Here is an 18,888-nt window from a genome sequence, read left to right as displayed (position 1 = left end):
AGTCTACTCACTTTTTTTTATTTTTGGCTGTTCCCTTGTGTAAATAAATCTGTTGTTCTGGAACTCAGGTTTCGGAAGAAATATTTCTAAGCTACTAAAAAATGTTTCAGAAAAGGAGTAACTCAGAGAAGTAGTCGTAACTGGGAATATTTCTTTCGAATGAATCTCAATGTAATACCGAGATAGTTTTAATTCACATATTCTTTTTCTGAATTTCAAACTAAGTACAGATTTATTTCCATACAAGGGTTACTCTTAGCTACTTTTGTTTTTGTAGTTGTTTGGGGCGTATTAGGTATGCTAAATGATTATTGGGCTGGTGTTAATGCCATTCGTATGAAACCAGGAACTGGACGAATTATTACATGCGCTGATCTTTCATCAATAATTTTTCTCGCTTGTCTTGGTATATTTGGTGCACCGTTTCGTTTGGTAAAAATTCGAAAATTCTACAATAATTTGATCCAGGTACAGAAATTTATTGACTTTTTGTATTCGAGCGGGAATCTAGAGAGTCGACGTTAATAAATTCAGACAGCGTTGATAAAAAAATGCCGCAGAAAGCTCCAAGTTGTTTCAGTTTCAGAAAGTTCCAAGACCTGTAATTTTGATCCTTGTTCTTAATCAATTTTTTAGATTGATAGTATTTTGCCGCCAACTCAAGTGGAACAATTTCGTAATCTAAGCTATTATTATTTGGGCTCAATAATTGTATCGATGACAATTGTCATTAGTTTAGATATATACGCATGGATGCAAATTGCTGAAATTAATTCACATGGTGAATTTGTAATCAGAAACTATTTACCATTTTATGGTGCCTATTATGTGGTAATGATTTTGGAGTTACAATATACGCAAGGAGCGAAGCATATTCAGTATCGATTTAGGCAGTAAGTTTTTGAAGCATTTTTAAAAACAGTCGTCTGGGTAGGTAATGAATCACATCTGCAAAGTAAAAACCCCAAATTTGGGTGAAATTGTTAAAATCCAGAATAAGATGTTGGTAATGCAAGTGAAATGAACAAAATTTAAAAATCCCCCGACAAATTTTTCGGGTACGGAACCCTAAACTCGAATTTGAAACATATTTAAGAATACTCTCAATTTAACAAAAAAAAAATTGCCTTTTTTCTTAAAGTCTTTTCCAAACTGAGCCTTTTAAATTCGCACTTAGCTGAAAACATTCTCCATAAAATTACCTTTCAAAAAACCCAAAAAAAGCAAAATCGGTTCATTCGTTGCTATAAGTTGCGTAAGCTATCGTGGTTTAAATTAATCAACTTGGACCAAATTTAAAAGTTCAGAAAAAAGTTTGAACATTTTCATGAACTGTTTTTACGTAGATATACATGTGTTTACAGATTAAATGAAAATTTAGCAATAAATGTAATGGAAAAATTTAAAACGGCTGGTTTTAAAAATCCTAAACAACCTTGGACAGTTTCTGTGAAGCCCACAGCTTCGATAGAGGATCAAAAACATTTAGGCAGTGTCTTAGATTATGTAACGCGAAATAATAAATTAAATGATGATTTTTTTAATTTAAAAGGTGAGTTTTTGTCCAAAAAAGTTTAATCTTTGTTTAAAAATAATAATAAAAATAATTTTTTATAGAAAAAAATCTAATTACGAATGCTACCGAATATGTGTTACAATTATGCCAAGTGCATAGCACTTTATGCGAAGCAGTTGTGGAAATAAATGAAAGTTTTGGATTCATAGTCCTAGTAAGTAAAATTTTTATAAAAATAGAATTTAGAGCTTTGAAGATACCCTATAGAAAACATCGAAAAAACAGTAAAAAAACGCCGGTATGACTTTTAGAAGAAACACTTTAATTTTTGTATAGAAATCTATCGTTAATATTACGGTATGAATTTTACTTAACCAGATAGTTTATTTTTTGGATTGGCTTCTGAAGAAAATACTCTTAGTACTTCCTCCTATCTGCTGACCAATCAAAATTGATATCAGAAAAAAGATAATTTAATTATCAAAAGGGTGATATGGGTTTCCCCGGAAAAAATCTGTTTTAGGAAAAATTGATTAATTGAAATAGAAAATAGCCATGTACACTTTTCGATAGAAAAACAATGACAGGCGTATTTATAAATCAATAAAATTTCTTTAAAAATATGTCTCCTCTGGTTATCTGATGGGTGAAGGGCGACCTTAAACAAGTCTCTTATACTATGTCCACAATTGGTTTTCTGATTTTTAACGGCAGTAATTGAATTTTAGATGATCATAGTAGGAGCATTATTACATTCAATAGAAACAGGATATTTTTTATTGATTGAGTTAACTGAACGACATGATCCTTTTTTTATAATTCTACAACTTTTATGGATTGGAGTCCATGTACTACGAATTTTAATTATAATACAACCAGCGAATGCCGCTATGAAAGAGGCAAATATTTAAAAATTTTAATTTTTCGTTTTCCTCCATGAAATCAATTTTGTTCCATTATTGTTTTAGGCAAAATTAACCAAAGTTCAAGTTTGTAATTTACTTTGCTATGCAAAATTAGATGAAAAACTTAGGAAAGAGGTAACAAAAAAGAGCTTAGTCTTAAAAAATTTCGTTTGAAATAATTTGTTTTCATATTTTAGTGTGAAATATTTTCATTGCAATTAACTCATAGAACTGTTGAATTTACTGCATGTGAAATATGTACTTTAGATCGGCGATTATTATCTGCGGTAACTACGAATTGTAATTAATTCCAAGTACAACATGACCCTTCAAAATTATTTATTTATTTTCAGATCACTGGAGCTGTTGCAACATATTTAGTGATATTATTTCAATTTAAATAAGAAAATGGTATAAGGGGATACCTATAGTGTGGCACCTAAGAAGGGTTGCATTTATAAGTACTCATTCCCGAAAAAAGCTGAGAAAATTGTAGATTTTAAAATCATTTTCCATATCTTTTTAGCAATATAAATTGAAATTCTCAGACAGTTTCCCCGTTGTTAACATGGAACCGGATATTATTCTAATAATTCATTTTAGTGTGGCAGTAGCTTTAATATGATTTAGTTTTATAATTTAATAAAAATGTAATTTACCTGACAGAATTTCAGCTGCTTAAATTAAATGCTAAATTATTAATATATTGTAAAAATTGGTTAACAAATAAAAAAAATTTTTGAATTAAATTGAATCAAGTTTTTCTTCTTTAATAGCCAAGTAGGGGAGTAGCTTTTATCCTGAATATTTCTTGTCTATTGTTAACTCTTTGTACATAATTTTGACCTAAAAAATGCAGAAATCGTGCTCATTCAAGAATTGAGTGATTTAAAATCGATTCAAGATAACGTTTTTCTCGAAAACTATATCGTCACCTAATATCGTCAAATGAACTTCATTCTAAAAATTTTCGTATCATATTTACCTTATATACTGAGTTTTACCAAATTCCGAAACAAAAACTTGATCCAGATCCCTTCAAAAATATCGAGAAAACATTTTTGTATCTAATTTCGCTAAAACTCAGTACACTTAGTAATTTTGATCCAGGAAATACAAGAATCGAATTCATTCCTTGATTGAATGAATAGTTCCCGAGGTATCGTCCAAAATTCATACAAATAGCAATTTTTCAGATCGATTAAAGACAATTACTTAGAAAATATCTGTGTAATAATCAAATGAACTAATATTTATAGTCTGTGGAGATACGGACATTTGATAGTCATTTACGAATCCAATTCCTTATATGTCTTTGGGATACTGAATTCTGGTTTTGCGATTTTGGAACATGAAGGACAATGAATTTGGATCAATGACCGTATTATTATTTATGCTGATTCGAATCTAAATTATTCAATAATAACATATAAGCATTAAATGATATAATTTGATAAGTTTAAAAAAAATTACTTATAAATAATATTTTATTAGGAATAAATTCAGTTTTTTTTGTTTATTTTTAAATTAAAATTGAATAATAAATTGATTTTATCGAAATTAAAAAATTTATAATTTATATTAGGAATAAAATGCATCGGGTATTGCAAATTTTGAAAAGTTTATCAAAATAGTCGACCTGAGAAAAAATAAATTTTAATCAATAAAGTTATGAACTAATTTATTTGACATTGATCTTATTAGAGACCATAATATTTAAAATTTAAATGATAAAATAATTTATTTATTTTATTAACAGTATTAGGTTTAGTAATGATAACTTTTTAGAAAAAAATATAACGGATTTGAAATTCATGATGAAATTTAGGAAGTTATTAAAAAATTGTCAAAGTAAAATGATTAATTTGATTTTGCTCTATTAGAAAACAACCGGTTGTTTAGACAGAACTTCGGTAAGAGGCTCAAAATGAATTTCAGCAGATGTTTAATAAATAGATGTATATTAAGAAACCATAGTAATTTGCAACAATACTGTTCAAATGTTATAAATGAAATTCTTTTTGATTGCTTTAAATTTAAGCGTGCTATTATGGCAATCAACTACTTGACGTTATTCGTGATTTTCCCAAATAGTATCTCAAATTATATTTTCCCAAATTTCGCTTTGTTTTCTACTATCGATGGTTTTAATTTAAAAAATTTGATATATGTAATAAAAATGTTGTAAATTCGATATGGGAAGAAAATCTAGTTAAGAATCTTAGAGCTTTTTTGAAGTTGATTAATTTAAAATTGGAATTTTAATTTTTTAACGTGGATTAAAGGTTGATAATTTTAAGTAATTGGTGCTTAATTTTGTTTTGATGGATTGCTTGAACAGATAAGACTTCATAAACAAAAAATATATACAATTTTTATCCTTTTATGATTAGAACGATTAATAATAGGTACTGTCTCCACCCATTTATTGATAACTAATCGAACAAGGTATATTTAAGTAATTTTAGCAATATTTGTATCTAAGCAGTTTGGTTATAATTGAGATTTATAATAATTTAGATATTTGAAAAAATTTGTCTGCGTCGTAAAAAATTCAGCAATTATTTTTTTAATATGTTTAATCTTGTTTAGGTCAAGATTCAATAAGATAAGTTTAGATACATTATAACTCAAAAAAAAAAAGAAATTCGAAAATTTAAAAAAAAAAAAATTGCAATTTAAAGAGATAACAAAAATTTCCTGTGTAAATTAGCGACCTTTTTATGCTAAATGTAAAAAAAAATTTTTTATTGCAGCGTTGGAGTATAGTCAGAGTCGTATTCTCCCTTTTTTTTTGTAATTATCAATAGTTAGAAAAGTAGAAGTATTGAAAATTTAATGAATCGAACAAAGTATATTTATGTAATTTTAGCAAATGCAGTGGCGCAAAAATTGTAGGACAAGATGGTGTTGTACAGCAAAGCCCCAAAGTTCAGAGAGCCACCTAAGCTTTGAAAAGAAAGGAGCTGCCAATTTCCGAAGCTAGCAAACCTCGAACTTGTTTTTATCCGACTGAGAATAAGTTCAAGTCAATGTGACCTTTTCTCGCTAGCTATAAGTTTGAGAGCCAATTGGTCAATATAATTTCAAGCTTCGTGGAAATAGGAAGTGAAGGCCCGGTTTCTTTTCACCATGCACCGGGGCCTTTGTCCACCTAGCTACGCAACTGAATAAATGAATACTTTGTACCTAAATTTTGAGAGTTACATAAGAATTAAGATAAATAAAAAATTTATTCGTGGTAAAAAAATCAGCAATAATTTCTTTAATAATTTTAATCTTGTTTAGGTCAAGATTAAATTGGGTGATTTTAATTTGTATGTAAAAAAAAAGAGATAAGTTTAAATACATATTTATGCAAGACCTCCAAAAAAAAAAATTTGCAATTTATACATGTTAAATACTGACCTTTTTGTGCTAAAAAAAAATTTACTTATTGAAGTTTTGTGGTATAACCGCAGTGGCGTATTTAGGCTTAAATCCGTCCTGGGCTACTTAAATTGGTCGTCCTCTTGGCTTTGGTTATCGCAATTTGTATTTGTATAATTTACTAAATAATCAAACAATATCAAGGCACGTGTATTTATTTTATTTTTTATTTTATTTTACTTAGTTATCAATACGAAAATCTTTAAAAATACACAATTTTATAAATTTTTAAAATTTTGTAAAAATTTTTTCCCCTTAAGTCATTATTGGTAGCTGCACGAAGTCATTTCCAAGAACTGATAGATTTGGGTGTATGCAGGCGATCGTATAGTGAATGGTCTTCACCTTTAGCTTATGAAAAGAATTCTTGACGGTTCTTTTCGAGCATACCTGACATATTTCCAATTCTCAATGATTTCAATAATAAATTACATGATAAAAGGTTTTTCAGTAAAATCGATTTACGAAAAGCTTATTATCAAATTCGCATGGAAGAAAATGACATTGCGAAAACTGCCATTTCGGGGGGAGAAATACAGGGTGAACTTTTTCTCGATTTATGGCGGAACTTTTCAAAAATACTGATTCGATATTCATTTATTTCGACGATATTCTTATCGCGAGTTCATACAAGGAGTCATACACACGAACGATTTGCATACCTCTCTTCAAAATACTTGATTTTGCTGGAATTTTAATCTTATCTCAGAAAGTACATTAAAAGAATTACATTTTGTTGTTATTTATATAATTTTGTTATCAAATTAATCTTTAATTTATAGTTTTAATCAACAGATTATACAAATATTTCTCTATAGTCTAAGTACAAATCTGTTACAGTTCATAAAAGCACAGCATTTTCAATCAATTCTTACTATATTGATACATTATTTGAACGAAAACGTATCTCACTTCAATTAGATTACAAATTTGACCACATTCAGTATAATGTAAATTTTACAAAAATTACAAAATTAAACATCGAAATTCTGTGATAAATATTAAACTATAATAATGGTATCTAACGTTACAATTTTATTCGTTATAATTGTAATCATATGTTTAATAAAATATTTTTGGGCAAATCGATTACATTGGGATTATCGTATTTATCAGTGTGTTAAACATATACCTGGACCATATAATATTCCATTATTGGGATGTTCGTTACCGTTTATTGGAACTTTAGGTAAAATTTTTTTTCTAACTGTTTTTCCAAAATATGTGTATTAATATTTTTTTAGAGTAATCGTGATTGTTTTCAAAACGTAGTGATTGTTTTTTGTTTGAATCAATGAGCATTTTCCTTAAAGAACCTAAAATTGAATAAGAAAGTCAGCCATAGCTGCATACCTTCCCCTATCTTTCATTTACGCTATCGTTTTTCATGACATTTATGACACTTTACGTGATTTAAAAAAAGTCTAAATTTGTCTTTAGGTGATTAAAAAACTAACCCAGAAAAACCAAATTTTTATCATTTTCCTTTCATTAAAATTTTTTTTTTTTGATCGTCGCCTCGAGCCTGCTTAAAAAGTTTCAGCTCGATTGGATCACGTGAAAAGGTTTTAAAATCAGACATGCAGACACTACGAGTTAAAAGAAAAGGAGTAAAAAAAGTTCATTTTTCTATGAAATTTAATTTGATTTTAAGCGATTTGGGAAGTTGTGTAAACACCTTTTTGTCTTTTCCACGTGATTTTTTCATGCAAGTTTGCAAGGAACGTTGCGAAAAAATAGAATTTATCCTCAAAAGATTAGCTTAGGGAACTCAAGTATATCAGAATAATTCTAACTTATACTCAAATTAATAAATATTCAACTTTTTAGAACATTTATGGGATGAATTACGAAGAACCGCCAAAAGATTTCCAGACATTTACAAAATGTGGGGTGGAAATCGTTGTGGAATATTTTTATTGAATGCGGATGATATTGAAGTAAATATAAAATTTATAAAACTATATATTAATCAAATAATTTTTAAATGATTTAATTTAATCAACTTTTTCATAGATGGTTCTTTTGAGTACAAAAAGTTTGGCGAAAAATGATGCTTATGAATCTATTCGAGATTGGCTTGGTGATGGATTATTGATAAGTGGTGGTAAGCACAATTGTATCCTCTAAGTATACATTTATGATTGAGGGTCAAAATGTCCCAATACTCCAATTATCTAGGTTTTATCTTGAAATCTAACGAAATAAGCTGACTTTTTGTAAAAACCTTAATTTTGATAGTAATAAAACATTGTCTCAAAAGTCACATATGGTCTCGTGATATTCTAAAAAAAAAAACGACCTATTCTCAAAAAACTGATTTTCACGATCTCTGATCTAGAAAGTCAAAACACGCGCATATGTGACCATATGTGACTTTTGAGGCAACGTTTGTACTATCAAAATAAAGGTTTGTACAAAAATTCAGCTTATTCTGTTAAATTCCGAGGTTAATCACTTTTCGACTCTCATGATGGGTTACAAATAAATTCTAGAAAAAGAAAAACCACACAATACGTCCTGCTTATTATTTGGACAATATATGCTTTTTTTGGATGATTTGGGAAAGAAAGTTATTGGTCCTTGGTCTTTGAGGAAAAGTGTATAGATGATATTTTATGCCTTAAGATATAAAATTTTTGATTTTTGGATGCAAAAGAATTTTTATTTTTGAATAGGTAGTAAATGGAAATCGCGTAGGAAGATATTAACGCCAGCGTTTCACTTTAATATACTAAATCAATTTGTGAATGTCTTCGAGAGTAATAGTGAAAAATCAACAAATTTTATTAAAAATAATTGCGCCAAGGATTTGAATGCAAACGATCTTGCAGTTGAACACAGTTTGTATTCGTTATGTGGTAAGAGATTAAAGTTTTTTTAGTTGAAATTCGATTATCAAACTTTCATCCAAGAAATTCTCTTGTCATTTCTTAGAAACTACAATGGGTATTTCCATCGATATGGAAAATCCTGATATTAAGCAATATAAGTATGCCTTACATAAGTAAGTATGAAATAACTCCTATGTACCTATTGGGAAAATCACGTTAAGGATGTATGAGCATGGTAGTGGGGGCACAAATTTAAAAATAGATATTTTCAATTTTGATGATAAATTTATATTATTACTTGACGATATAAGACGAAAAGTAAGAATAAAATTTTTCGATATCTGGCTTAATTTTCAAAATATCGAAAATTGAAAATTTTGTTTAATTATTTAGCTTTCGATATTTCGAAAACCAAGACACATATCGAAAAATTTTATTCTTACTTTTCGTCTTATATCGTCAAGTAATAATAAAAATTTATCATCAAAGTTGAAAATAAGATAAAAATAATTTTAACCCTTAATCTACCCTGCTCTTACATCCCTTATATGGACGGTGACACTTAGTTTTTTTCTTTTCTAATTCATTGCTAATATGTTTACTTTCTATTAAAAAGTTTTTTTTGAATTTGTTTTCATTCATTCCAAATGAAAATTATCAAAAACTTCCAAAATATGTCGTTTTTTGAGATTCCTCCATAAGAGCCAATGTATTTTATATCGATTTTTAATGACTTTTTTCTTAAAAATTTGCACGGATACCTAAGCTGAAATTTTAACCACATATTAGTATATCAAATATATCTGTCATAAGTAGGCTTAAATCTACAAAAAACTGCAGTACACGGTAAGAAATGTATGGCGTTTACTACAATGCTGGTATGGTATAGAGACAGATACTTATAGTATCTATGTTAGCATAAGTCATATTATAGTATTGAATAGGGCTATCCACCAGAAGTATCGTGGATATCGCTAATCAGTATGGACTTGCTGTCCATACTACATTGACTCGTCCGCTATAACTATTGCTAATGTTACTATTCCCTCAATGGTTAAATCCACAAAAAGTGATATCCATACAAAAAATTTCTTACCGTGTAGTCTATGAAACGTTTAGACCACTCATATAGTGGGCTATTTTTTAATAGATTTATTTGACCTACTTTCTTAACATTAAAAAAAACCTTTTAGCTAAACTATTATCTGTTACTTTATAGCTTTGGCACAACTTTTTATAATCGTATAACCCGACCTTGGTTATATCCCGATATATTTTTCAACTTATCCGAAATAAAACGAAATCAGGATAGATTAATAAAAGCAATGCATAAATTTACGTTGAACGTAATTGAGGAGCGCTTACAAAATTGGAGTTTAGAAGGTAAACAACCTTTATATTCAGCGTCTGGTAAACAAATATTACCAATGATGGATTTATTAATTGGGGAAATGAAACGAGGGGGTGATATTGATTATGAAGGGATACGAGAAGAAGTTGATACATTCATGTTTGAGGTAATATTTTCCGAACATATTTGATGTATAAAGTCAAGAAAAATTTGATTCGCTAATTCAATTTTATTTAGGGACATGATACCACTTCCACAGGATTAACTTTTTTGTTAATGTTATTAGCAAATCATCCAGAAATACAGGTAGTTTAAAACATATTTATGGAGATTATTTAAAACCATTAACCATTTTTTTTTTTACGTCCAGAATCGAATTTATGAAGAACAATTAACGATTTTTAACGATTCAAAGCGTAAAGCCACTTATGATGATTTACAAAATATGGAATACTTGGAACGTTGTGTAAAAGAATCTTTACGATTATATCCACCAGTTCCAATAATTGGACGTACTTTAGATGAAGATATTGTACTCAAAAGTAAGTTTTCTTGACGGGTTAATCATGAATTTGGATACTTCGGTGGTAAATATAAGTGATTTTACTCTCGTTCATATAAATCTAAAAAATTTCAAACTAATCGAAACACGTACAGAAAAAATGTATAATTGGTAATCGAAAATTCACCTAATTTTTTTAGGCGGATATGTTATGCCATCTGGAATTTTTGTAAATATGATGATCTACGACTTACATCGTAATCCAAAATATTGGCCAGATCCGCATAAATTTGATCCAGACCGATTTTTACCCGATAATTGTGTGAATCGCCATCCATTTGCATATGTTCCATTCAGCGCTGGTTCCAGAAACTGTATAGGTAATTTATGTGTTCTTTTTTCTAAACTCAATTGAAATAATTTTACCGTCTATTAAATTTTTTCTTGCAGGACAACGTTTTGCAATGTTAGAAATTAAATCATTTACATCGAAATTGATTAGAGAGTTTATTTTGGAGCCAGTTGATACACCTGATACAATTATAATGCAGGCTGATTTAGTATTACGTACGAAATATCCGATTAAAGTTAAATTTCGTAGACGGTTTTAATGTTATTTTTAAATAAATTTTTTTAGTTTAATCCAAGTTTAATTTTTTTATTAAATCAATTACCTCAACTCCTTTAAAATCCTAGACAAAGATTTATTTTTTAAATCGTTTTTGACTTTTTGAACATAGAAAAATTCGCCGATTTTCGTAGGCGAAATCAATCAGTAGAAATTATTAAAACAATTGCCGTGCACGTAATAAAATTAAGCAAAAATTTTCCATATCTCATTTCAGGAATTGTAATTGATTGTTTCAGTATTAATTCATTTATTTTTTACCTGATTTTTCTAGCTTACAAAGCCCGATAAATGAGTTGTCTGATCGTTACTCGATTATTAGACCCCCTTCATAAAAACTTTTCTAGCATATTCCGATAATTTTAATAATCTCTATTATTTAAGTTCTAATTTTTAAAGATTAGTAAAGATGTTGAGTAAATCTTTCGAGCTTGTGTTCTGACACGTGTTGGAACATGATATGCTTTTTGTAAATAAGCCAGTGAACTTAAGTTTCTTTTTTAAGTTTAAGTTCATCATACAATATAATAAATTATAAGCTTATCAGAAATTATATTTTTATATTTAATAATAATAATTTTTAACTAACAATCAACAAATTATCAATTATATTAATATGATTATCTTGAGAATTCTCTGTTTGATATCCTCATTGAATCCTCAAAAAATATAGAGATATGTCATATACAGTATGTTGCATTTAAGATGAAGACATCCTCATATTTTCGTTATTAATAGTAATACCGATTTGAAATTTTGTATATATATATACACATTTTTTAAGATACTTAACCGAAATCAGAGCCTTAAACTCACCCAACTATAAATTGAGAAATAGGGTTGATTCTTAATATTTTGTCTAACTTCAGAGATGGTTAAAGATATCGAAAAAAACTATGAGATATAAGTTGCTTAGAATATTTTTTCATTAGTTTGGTTCACATCCATAATAATACTTACAATTTACCCGTAGAATACGTAGAATTTACCCATTAGATTTTATGTCCTGGGTTGACAGACAGATGGACAGACAGGCAGACGGACAAATAGATGGGCAGACAACCGAAAATGAACTAATAAGGCGGTTGCATGAACACCTACATTAAAAGTTCACAGGATCAAGCGTTAAAACTTGGGACTAAACTTAGTATACCTTGATATTTCATGGAAAAAAAGGATTATTATTGTTTTCAACCAGTTTTCCACTTCGTATCTGAACAATACATTTATTTATATACTGAAATGTTTACTTAATAATAAGCAGAGATTAAAATAATTTTTCAGTATCAATCAAAGCAGTTATGGCATCAAATGTGACAATCTTTTTTGTTATAATTTTAATATTATTTATTATAAAATATTTGTGGTCACATCGTTTGCATTGGAACCTTCGTATAATTAAACATGTTAAACATTTCCCTGGACCACCGTGTATTCCCGTTTTAGGATGTACGATACCCCTGCTTGGACCATTAGGTAAACAAATTTTGTACAGACAATTTTTTTCTCATTATATTTTATAGACATTATTGTATCCATTTTGGAGTTGCCAGTTTTTTCCGGTCTATTCGATATCTTTCTTATTCCTTTATCAAATTCCACGATTTCCCTCTCATTTTCAAGCTTTCCCCTGCTGACTACTGACATAACAGAGACTCACGGTCTAAAAATTTACCGCTGAGGAAAAAAAAGCAGGCTAGAAAAATAATTTTAACTTTGTTCATTACGTAACTTGAATATCATATCTGTAATAAAATTGCCTATAAATAAAAATAAAGTAAATTACTAGTTTCATTGTACTAGTAATAATTAATATAATGGCATAAATGGCGTTCAGATTTACGAAAAAAACGTTTTAATCGTTATATTTCGAACTTGAATGACAATTATCGGGGTAGAAATGTTCCAATCCTGTTCAAAAACATTAGATTTTATCTTAATATACTGAATTTTTTAAAAAAATATTTATTTTTAGACCATATATGGAATGAATTTCGCAAAATGGCTAAAACATATCCAGAAATGTATAGATTGTGGGGTGGAAATCGGTGTGGTATTTTCTTACTGGAACCGGATGATAGTGAAGTAAATATGAATTTCAGATGATTCAATATGAGCAATTGGTTAATGAATTTGTTTTAATGTGTTTCGTAGATTCTACTTTTAAGTACAAGGAATTTAGCAAAAAGTGAAGGCTATCAGTATATGCATGATTGGCTTGGAAATGGTTTATTACTTAGTTCTGGTAAGGTCCAATTTTTCTTTTTATTTTACATTTCAAATAAATTTTTGTCAAGTATGGACCCAATCAAAACAAAATTATTTTTTTCAATTCTTACTTTGTATTATTTTTCGAATAGGTAGTAAGTGGAAAGTTCGTAGGAAAATTTTAACATCAGCTTTTCATTTTAACATTTTAAATGAATTTGTGAACGTTTTTGAAGACAATAGTGAAAAATCAGCGAATTATATTAAAAATAATTGCAATAAGGATTTGGATGCAAATGAAATTGCAGTTGACCATACTATGCATTCTTTATGTGGTAAGCCATTAGCTTTTAGTTAAAGCTCTAGAAAATTTCTCTTTATTTTATTTGCTCGAATCGATAATTTTGCATTTCAGAAACTACAATGGGAATTTCGGTAAATATGGAAGATCCAGATATTAAGCAGTATAAGGATGCTTTACACAAGTAAGTATTCGCAATGACTGTCCAGCAAGGTATCCAGAGGGAAGTGGAAGGGGTCGCTGGAGAAAAAATCTCACAGGATTTATAATTTTTGACCCTCCTTTGAGTATAAAATAATTAATTCAAGTGTTAGGAAATGAGGAGAGAATTTAATTAACAGTAGGAATAGGAATGGCAATTATCCATACTCTCTTCATTTTGGGATATTGCGGAAAAGGACCACTTTTCAGGAAATCAGAATTAAACAATTTGTATTGCTTAATTTTTTAGTTTTGGTTCAGTATTTTTTAGTCGTCTTATGCGACCTTGGTTAACTGCAGATTTTATTTACAATTTATCCGAAATAAAACGAAATCAAGATAGATTAATAAAAGCAATGCATAAATTTACGTTGAGCGTCATTGAGGGACGCTTATTAAATTGGAGTTTAGAAGGTAAACAGCCTTTATATTCAGCTTCTGGCAAACAAATTTTACCAATGATGGATTTATTAATTGGGGAAATGAAACGAGGTGGTGGTATTGATTATGAAGGGATACGAGAAGAAGTTGATACATTCATGTTTGAGGTAATATTTTCCGTACATATTTTATGGATAAAATCTTTGACAGTTCCAGTAATGTTATTGATTGTTTTTAGGGACATGATACCACTTCCGCAGGGTTGACATTTTTGTTAATGTTGTTAGCAAACCATCCAGAAATACAGGTAATTAAATACACATTTGTGAAGGTTATTTGAAACCATTTCTATTTTTCTTTTACGTCTAGAATCGAATTTATGAAGAACAATTAAAGATTTTTAACGATTCAAAGCGTAAAGCCACTTATGATGATTTACAAAATATGGAATATTTGGAGCGTTGTATAAAAGAATCTTTACGATTATATCCACCAGTTCCAATTATTGGACGTACTTTAGATGAAGATATTGTGCTCAAAAGTAAGTAAAGATAACAATTTCTTTCTGTTAATACAAACGATTTTCTGACATTCTGACTATTACAGATAAATTGGTAATGCCATCTGGCATATTTGCAAATATAATGATTTATGATTTACATCGAAATCCAAAATTTTGGCCAAATCCAAATAAGTTTGATCCAGATCGATTTTTACCAGAAAATTGTAAGAATCGTCATCCATTTGCATTTATTCCATTTAGTGCTGGTTCCAGAAATTGTATTGGTAAATTATATAACTTGTATATTTTCTTAAACAGGTTGAAGTAATTTTTGATTGTATATTTTCTTACAGGACAACGTTTTGCAATGTTAGAAATGAAATCATTTACATCGAAAATAATTCGAGAGTTTATTTTGGAACCAGTCGATACACCTGACACAATTATAATGATTGTTGATTTAGTTTTACGTACGAAAAAACCAGTGAAAGTTAAGTTTCGTAGACGAATTTAGTTTTAAAAATAAATAAATATTTAAACCACACTTTAGTCGTTTTCTTCTCCCAATTCAATCTACATCGGGAGGGTGCTATATGTTCATATCTTTTTCGTGGTGTCAAGTGTCACTCAACAGTTTGTCGACAGCGAGGAAAAAGTTTTATGTGGGTAGGTATATGAAGATTGCTCTTGTATCCCATTAAAGACTTTGTAATTTTTTTTTAATTCAAACTTGCTTTCGGGTGATGGAAAGACTTTTTCTTAATAAAAGGAATGTCAATTTCTGTAAGAAATTGGTGTTAAGAGAAATGAATTTTGGATGGCATTTAATTCAAAATATATCCTTAATTAAAAAAATAGGATATTTAAAAAAGTATTCAGTGCAAAATTGCTCCATCTTGCATAGTTTTATCAATAATGATTTATTGAGAAAGATTGACCTACGGGAATTTTCATAAATAGGTACTATTCTACGATATGGTCTGAGTAGGCGTTCCGAAGTTCTTATATCACTTCCAAGGGCCTTGCCGGCCTTGCAGTGTATTACGACTACTGCAGGAGCTGTCACAGTGCTGACGAGAAGGAGACGATATCTCATCTTCTCTGCCACTGTCCAACTCTTGTCATGAGGAGATGGACTTACTTGAGCCAGTCTCTCTTTGATGCGACCTCCCCGACCTAAAGTCAGTTGACGTTAAAGCTCTCCTGCTGTTCTTAAACAGCTCCAAATGGTTATGGAGTAGTGACCGGGGATGGGCCAACCCTTTTACGGTATCACAACGGACCCTGTGGTCTAAGTGTGTCCCACTCCAGGACAGCCACTCTTACCTAACCTAACCTACTATTCTACGCTAAGAGGTGTACCTTTTCCACACAGTGCAAGTTAAGGGTGAATCAATGTAAAACTGAGTCATAATTTATTAAAGACAGTTTTATTTAGAATATTATAAATTACAAATATGTTATTGATAATTTCTAATTATTTATACTTTTTGTATAAAAATAATAGTTTTATGAACGGTGTTTAAATACGTCTCCATTTACCATATTGATTAATAACCATTGTAAAAACAATTTTAATTACAAAAAACAAAATACCTACATGTATTGTTTTTTTAATCCAACAAGGTGTTCAAAGCACAAATATCTGGAATATAAAATGTTCAAAAGAAAACAAACTTCAAAGCACTTATCGGATGACAGCACGAAACATCGGACAAGAGTTTATTATATCATAAAATTGATATATTATTCTTGTAATATTTTTATTGAAAGCAGCCAATTGTAAGAATTATTTAAAAACAAGTAATGAGGAACAGGCCTAGGTGTTTATTGGTTTTAATATAACATTTAGAAGGATGTAGTTTGGTAAGGGTGAAGTAAAGCAAAGATTATCAAGTTACAAAAGTTACTTAAAAAGGCAGTATAAATAATATTTGATCAATTTTGGGTAGGGTTGATTTGACCACTTTTGACGATTTCATCCTCACCAGCTCCACGGCTCCAGGGGGAGGGGTCCCAGAGGGGAGTTATATCAAACCTAGGACCTTGTCGATATAAACCCTGATACGAAGTTTCACCGCTGTCCCCTCAACCTCTCTCTAGAAAATCCCATTTTCCTGTATTTTAAAAGGTTTTCCCTAGGGTGTGGGCTTTCTCGAATTTTCCCGCATATGTGGCTTATACCAATTCTAGGAACATCTTAAGGTCTAGCCTTGTGCCCAGTTTAATCGAAATCCATAGAGCTGTTGAGAAAACTCCAAAAATCCTATTTTGGTCTAGAGGGAAGTACCCTTGAAAAAAAGGCTTAGGCAACAAATGAAAAAATAGTCTGGAATTATGAGCAAACTGAACCGATGTACCGAGTTTGAGAAAAATCGGTTGAAGATTGAAGGCTCCAGCTTGGTAACAAACATACCGACATACCAACGGACGCGACATTTTTTAAAAACCACTTTTTTGGAATCAGGGACTCTCAAAACGTGTATTACCGTTGAAACCCCGATATCGATTGGAAGCCCGAAATGGAAGCCCTCTTTACAATAATTTTTTACCCCTTTCACACTTTGATTGGGACATTCTGTCTTGTTTATGAATGATCCCTCATATGTTATATATATTTGTTGATAGTTTCTGTAGTGGTTAACTTATATTATTATCAAAATAACAAAACATAAATATACGTAAACACACACGTTAACTACGCGATAGCGTCGCCAATCAGTGGCGTATTTTATTATTTATTTCTAATGAAGAAAACATCACCTCTCAACCACACCTCGGACATCTATATTGATAGTTTAACTCTAAGGCAGTGATAAGTACGCTTCCAATTAAAGATTTTGGATGCCACAATTTCTCGCTCCGGGGAAAATTAAGTATTTCCAACGACAATATTACTAGGTACTATTGGGTGTGTTATTTTGTGCCAAAAAATGGCATGATTTTCAAGATACGCGACAGAATTCGTGCAATCTGGCATCAGATTCGTATTCAGCGACCAAAAACACATACTAGATAATAATTTTTGGCCAGAATAGACATTTCGAAAAAATTTTGGACTACAATGAACTCTATGATTGGACTATATGTCTAGATTACGTTGCATGAATGTTCCTTGGAGTCCTATAAATACGCTACAAAAAGTTCGATTCGATAAAATCGGTGCTGTTCTCCAACTTATCCACGATCGAAACTTTCTTCCAGCTCATTCAGTGTATTTAAAGAAATAAATGTAATAGCTCATGGAAAGTTGAATTTTTCATGAAAAACGACACTGTTTTTATTACACTTGACCACGATAATAAAAACAACTTATCCCTTTTTATCATAATCATTAACACAAGTCTTCGCTTAATGTTTCATGTTTATTTTACTATTACAATGTAGTCAAGGCGTGAAAAGGCGATAAATTGGCATAAGGGGGTGCAATTGAAATGGTATCTTTCGAAAATTAAAAATAAAATTCAGCTTTTTTTGAAATGTTAAAGGCGACTTAAAAAATTGGAATATAGGCAACTTGTTTCACGTATATGTCAAATAATCGAAAAACAATTATACATGTATAACATTAACGTAATACAAGTTGCCTATTTATTAATTTAGTAAGTCAATAAGTCAACTTTAACATCGACCGTTTCATAAAATTAATGGTTTATTTAACTTGCAAAGAAATGGTTTATTTCATTTTGAGAGTCTTTCAGACTCTGAAAGGGAAGGGGAGGTGCAAAGAAGAGTTTATTATAAAAAAATATCTTATAATTCTAGCTAATTTAACACTTTCACACCATTTTAAAATCTTTAAAGTTATCTGATTTACTTAAACTCCCTTCATCCCAATGGCGCGTGGGTTAAAACTAAAAAATTCCGCTTTAAACCATATAGACTTTTTTTAAGGGTAATTTTCTGAAGCCAATGCAAAAAACCGTCAAGTCAATACACCCAGCAATACAATTTTTGGTAAGAATCAAAAAATTCTAGGTTTGTTTAGTGTACTACCTCGATGTTTCGTAATTATCATCTAAATCTCTTGTACTATTTTCGAACAGGTAGGTATATTAAAGACAATAATATTTATATACGAATATATTCGAAAAATATATTTATATAGAATTAAGTTATTTGTTTTCTAT

The 18,888-nt window shown here is 29.7% G+C and overlaps 1 protein-coding gene across 1 annotated transcript; it reads left to right on the top strand.

Moving 5' to 3' along the window:
- The first annotated feature begins 6,763 nt into the window (after positions 1-6,763).
- LOC123300427 lies at positions 6,764-15,292 on the top strand. Its single transcript, XM_044883000.1, has 21 exons — positions 6,764-7,039; positions 7,681-7,790; positions 7,867-7,957; positions 8,529-8,711; positions 8,788-8,857; positions 9,904-10,201; positions 10,273-10,341; positions 10,406-10,577; positions 10,738-10,917; positions 10,988-11,141; positions 11,383-11,387; positions 12,450-12,641; positions 13,141-13,250; positions 13,320-13,410; positions 13,526-13,708; positions 13,789-13,858; positions 14,126-14,423; positions 14,495-14,563; positions 14,626-14,797; positions 14,863-15,042; positions 15,112-15,292. Exons 1-21 carry the CDS (start codon positions 6,865-6,867, stop codon positions 15,270-15,272), a joined length of 3,033 nt encoding a protein of 1,010 aa, XP_044738935.1. The 5' UTR covers positions 6,764-6,864; the 3' UTR covers positions 15,273-15,292.
- Positions 15,293-18,888: the final 3,596 nt, after the last annotated feature.

Source organism: Chrysoperla carnea, chromosome 5 (genome assembly GCF_905475395.1).
Source record: "Chrysoperla carnea chromosome 5, inChrCarn1.1, whole genome shotgun sequence".
NCBI classification, from domain to species: Eukaryota; Metazoa; Arthropoda; class Insecta; order Neuroptera; family Chrysopidae; genus Chrysoperla; species Chrysoperla carnea.
The sequence above is the reverse complement of the archived record's forward strand: the minus strand, read 5'-3'. Positions and strand labels throughout refer to the sequence as shown.

What these genes read in the sequence shown, in the direction of transcription:
- LOC123300427 (XM_044883000.1), top strand. Translation starts at nt 6,865, where the DNA reads ATGGTATCTAACGTTACAATTTTATTCGTTATAATTGTAATCATATGT. An exon ending in CAGTTTGTATTCGTTATGTG is followed by an intron (nt 8,712 to 8,787) that starts GTAAGAGATTAA and finishes GTCATTTCTTAG; the next exon opens with AAACTACAATGGGTATTTCC. An exon ending in CAAATCATCCAGAAATACAG is followed by an intron (nt 10,342 to 10,405) that starts GTAGTTTAAAAC and finishes TTTTACGTCCAG; the next exon opens with AATCGAATTTATGAAGAACA.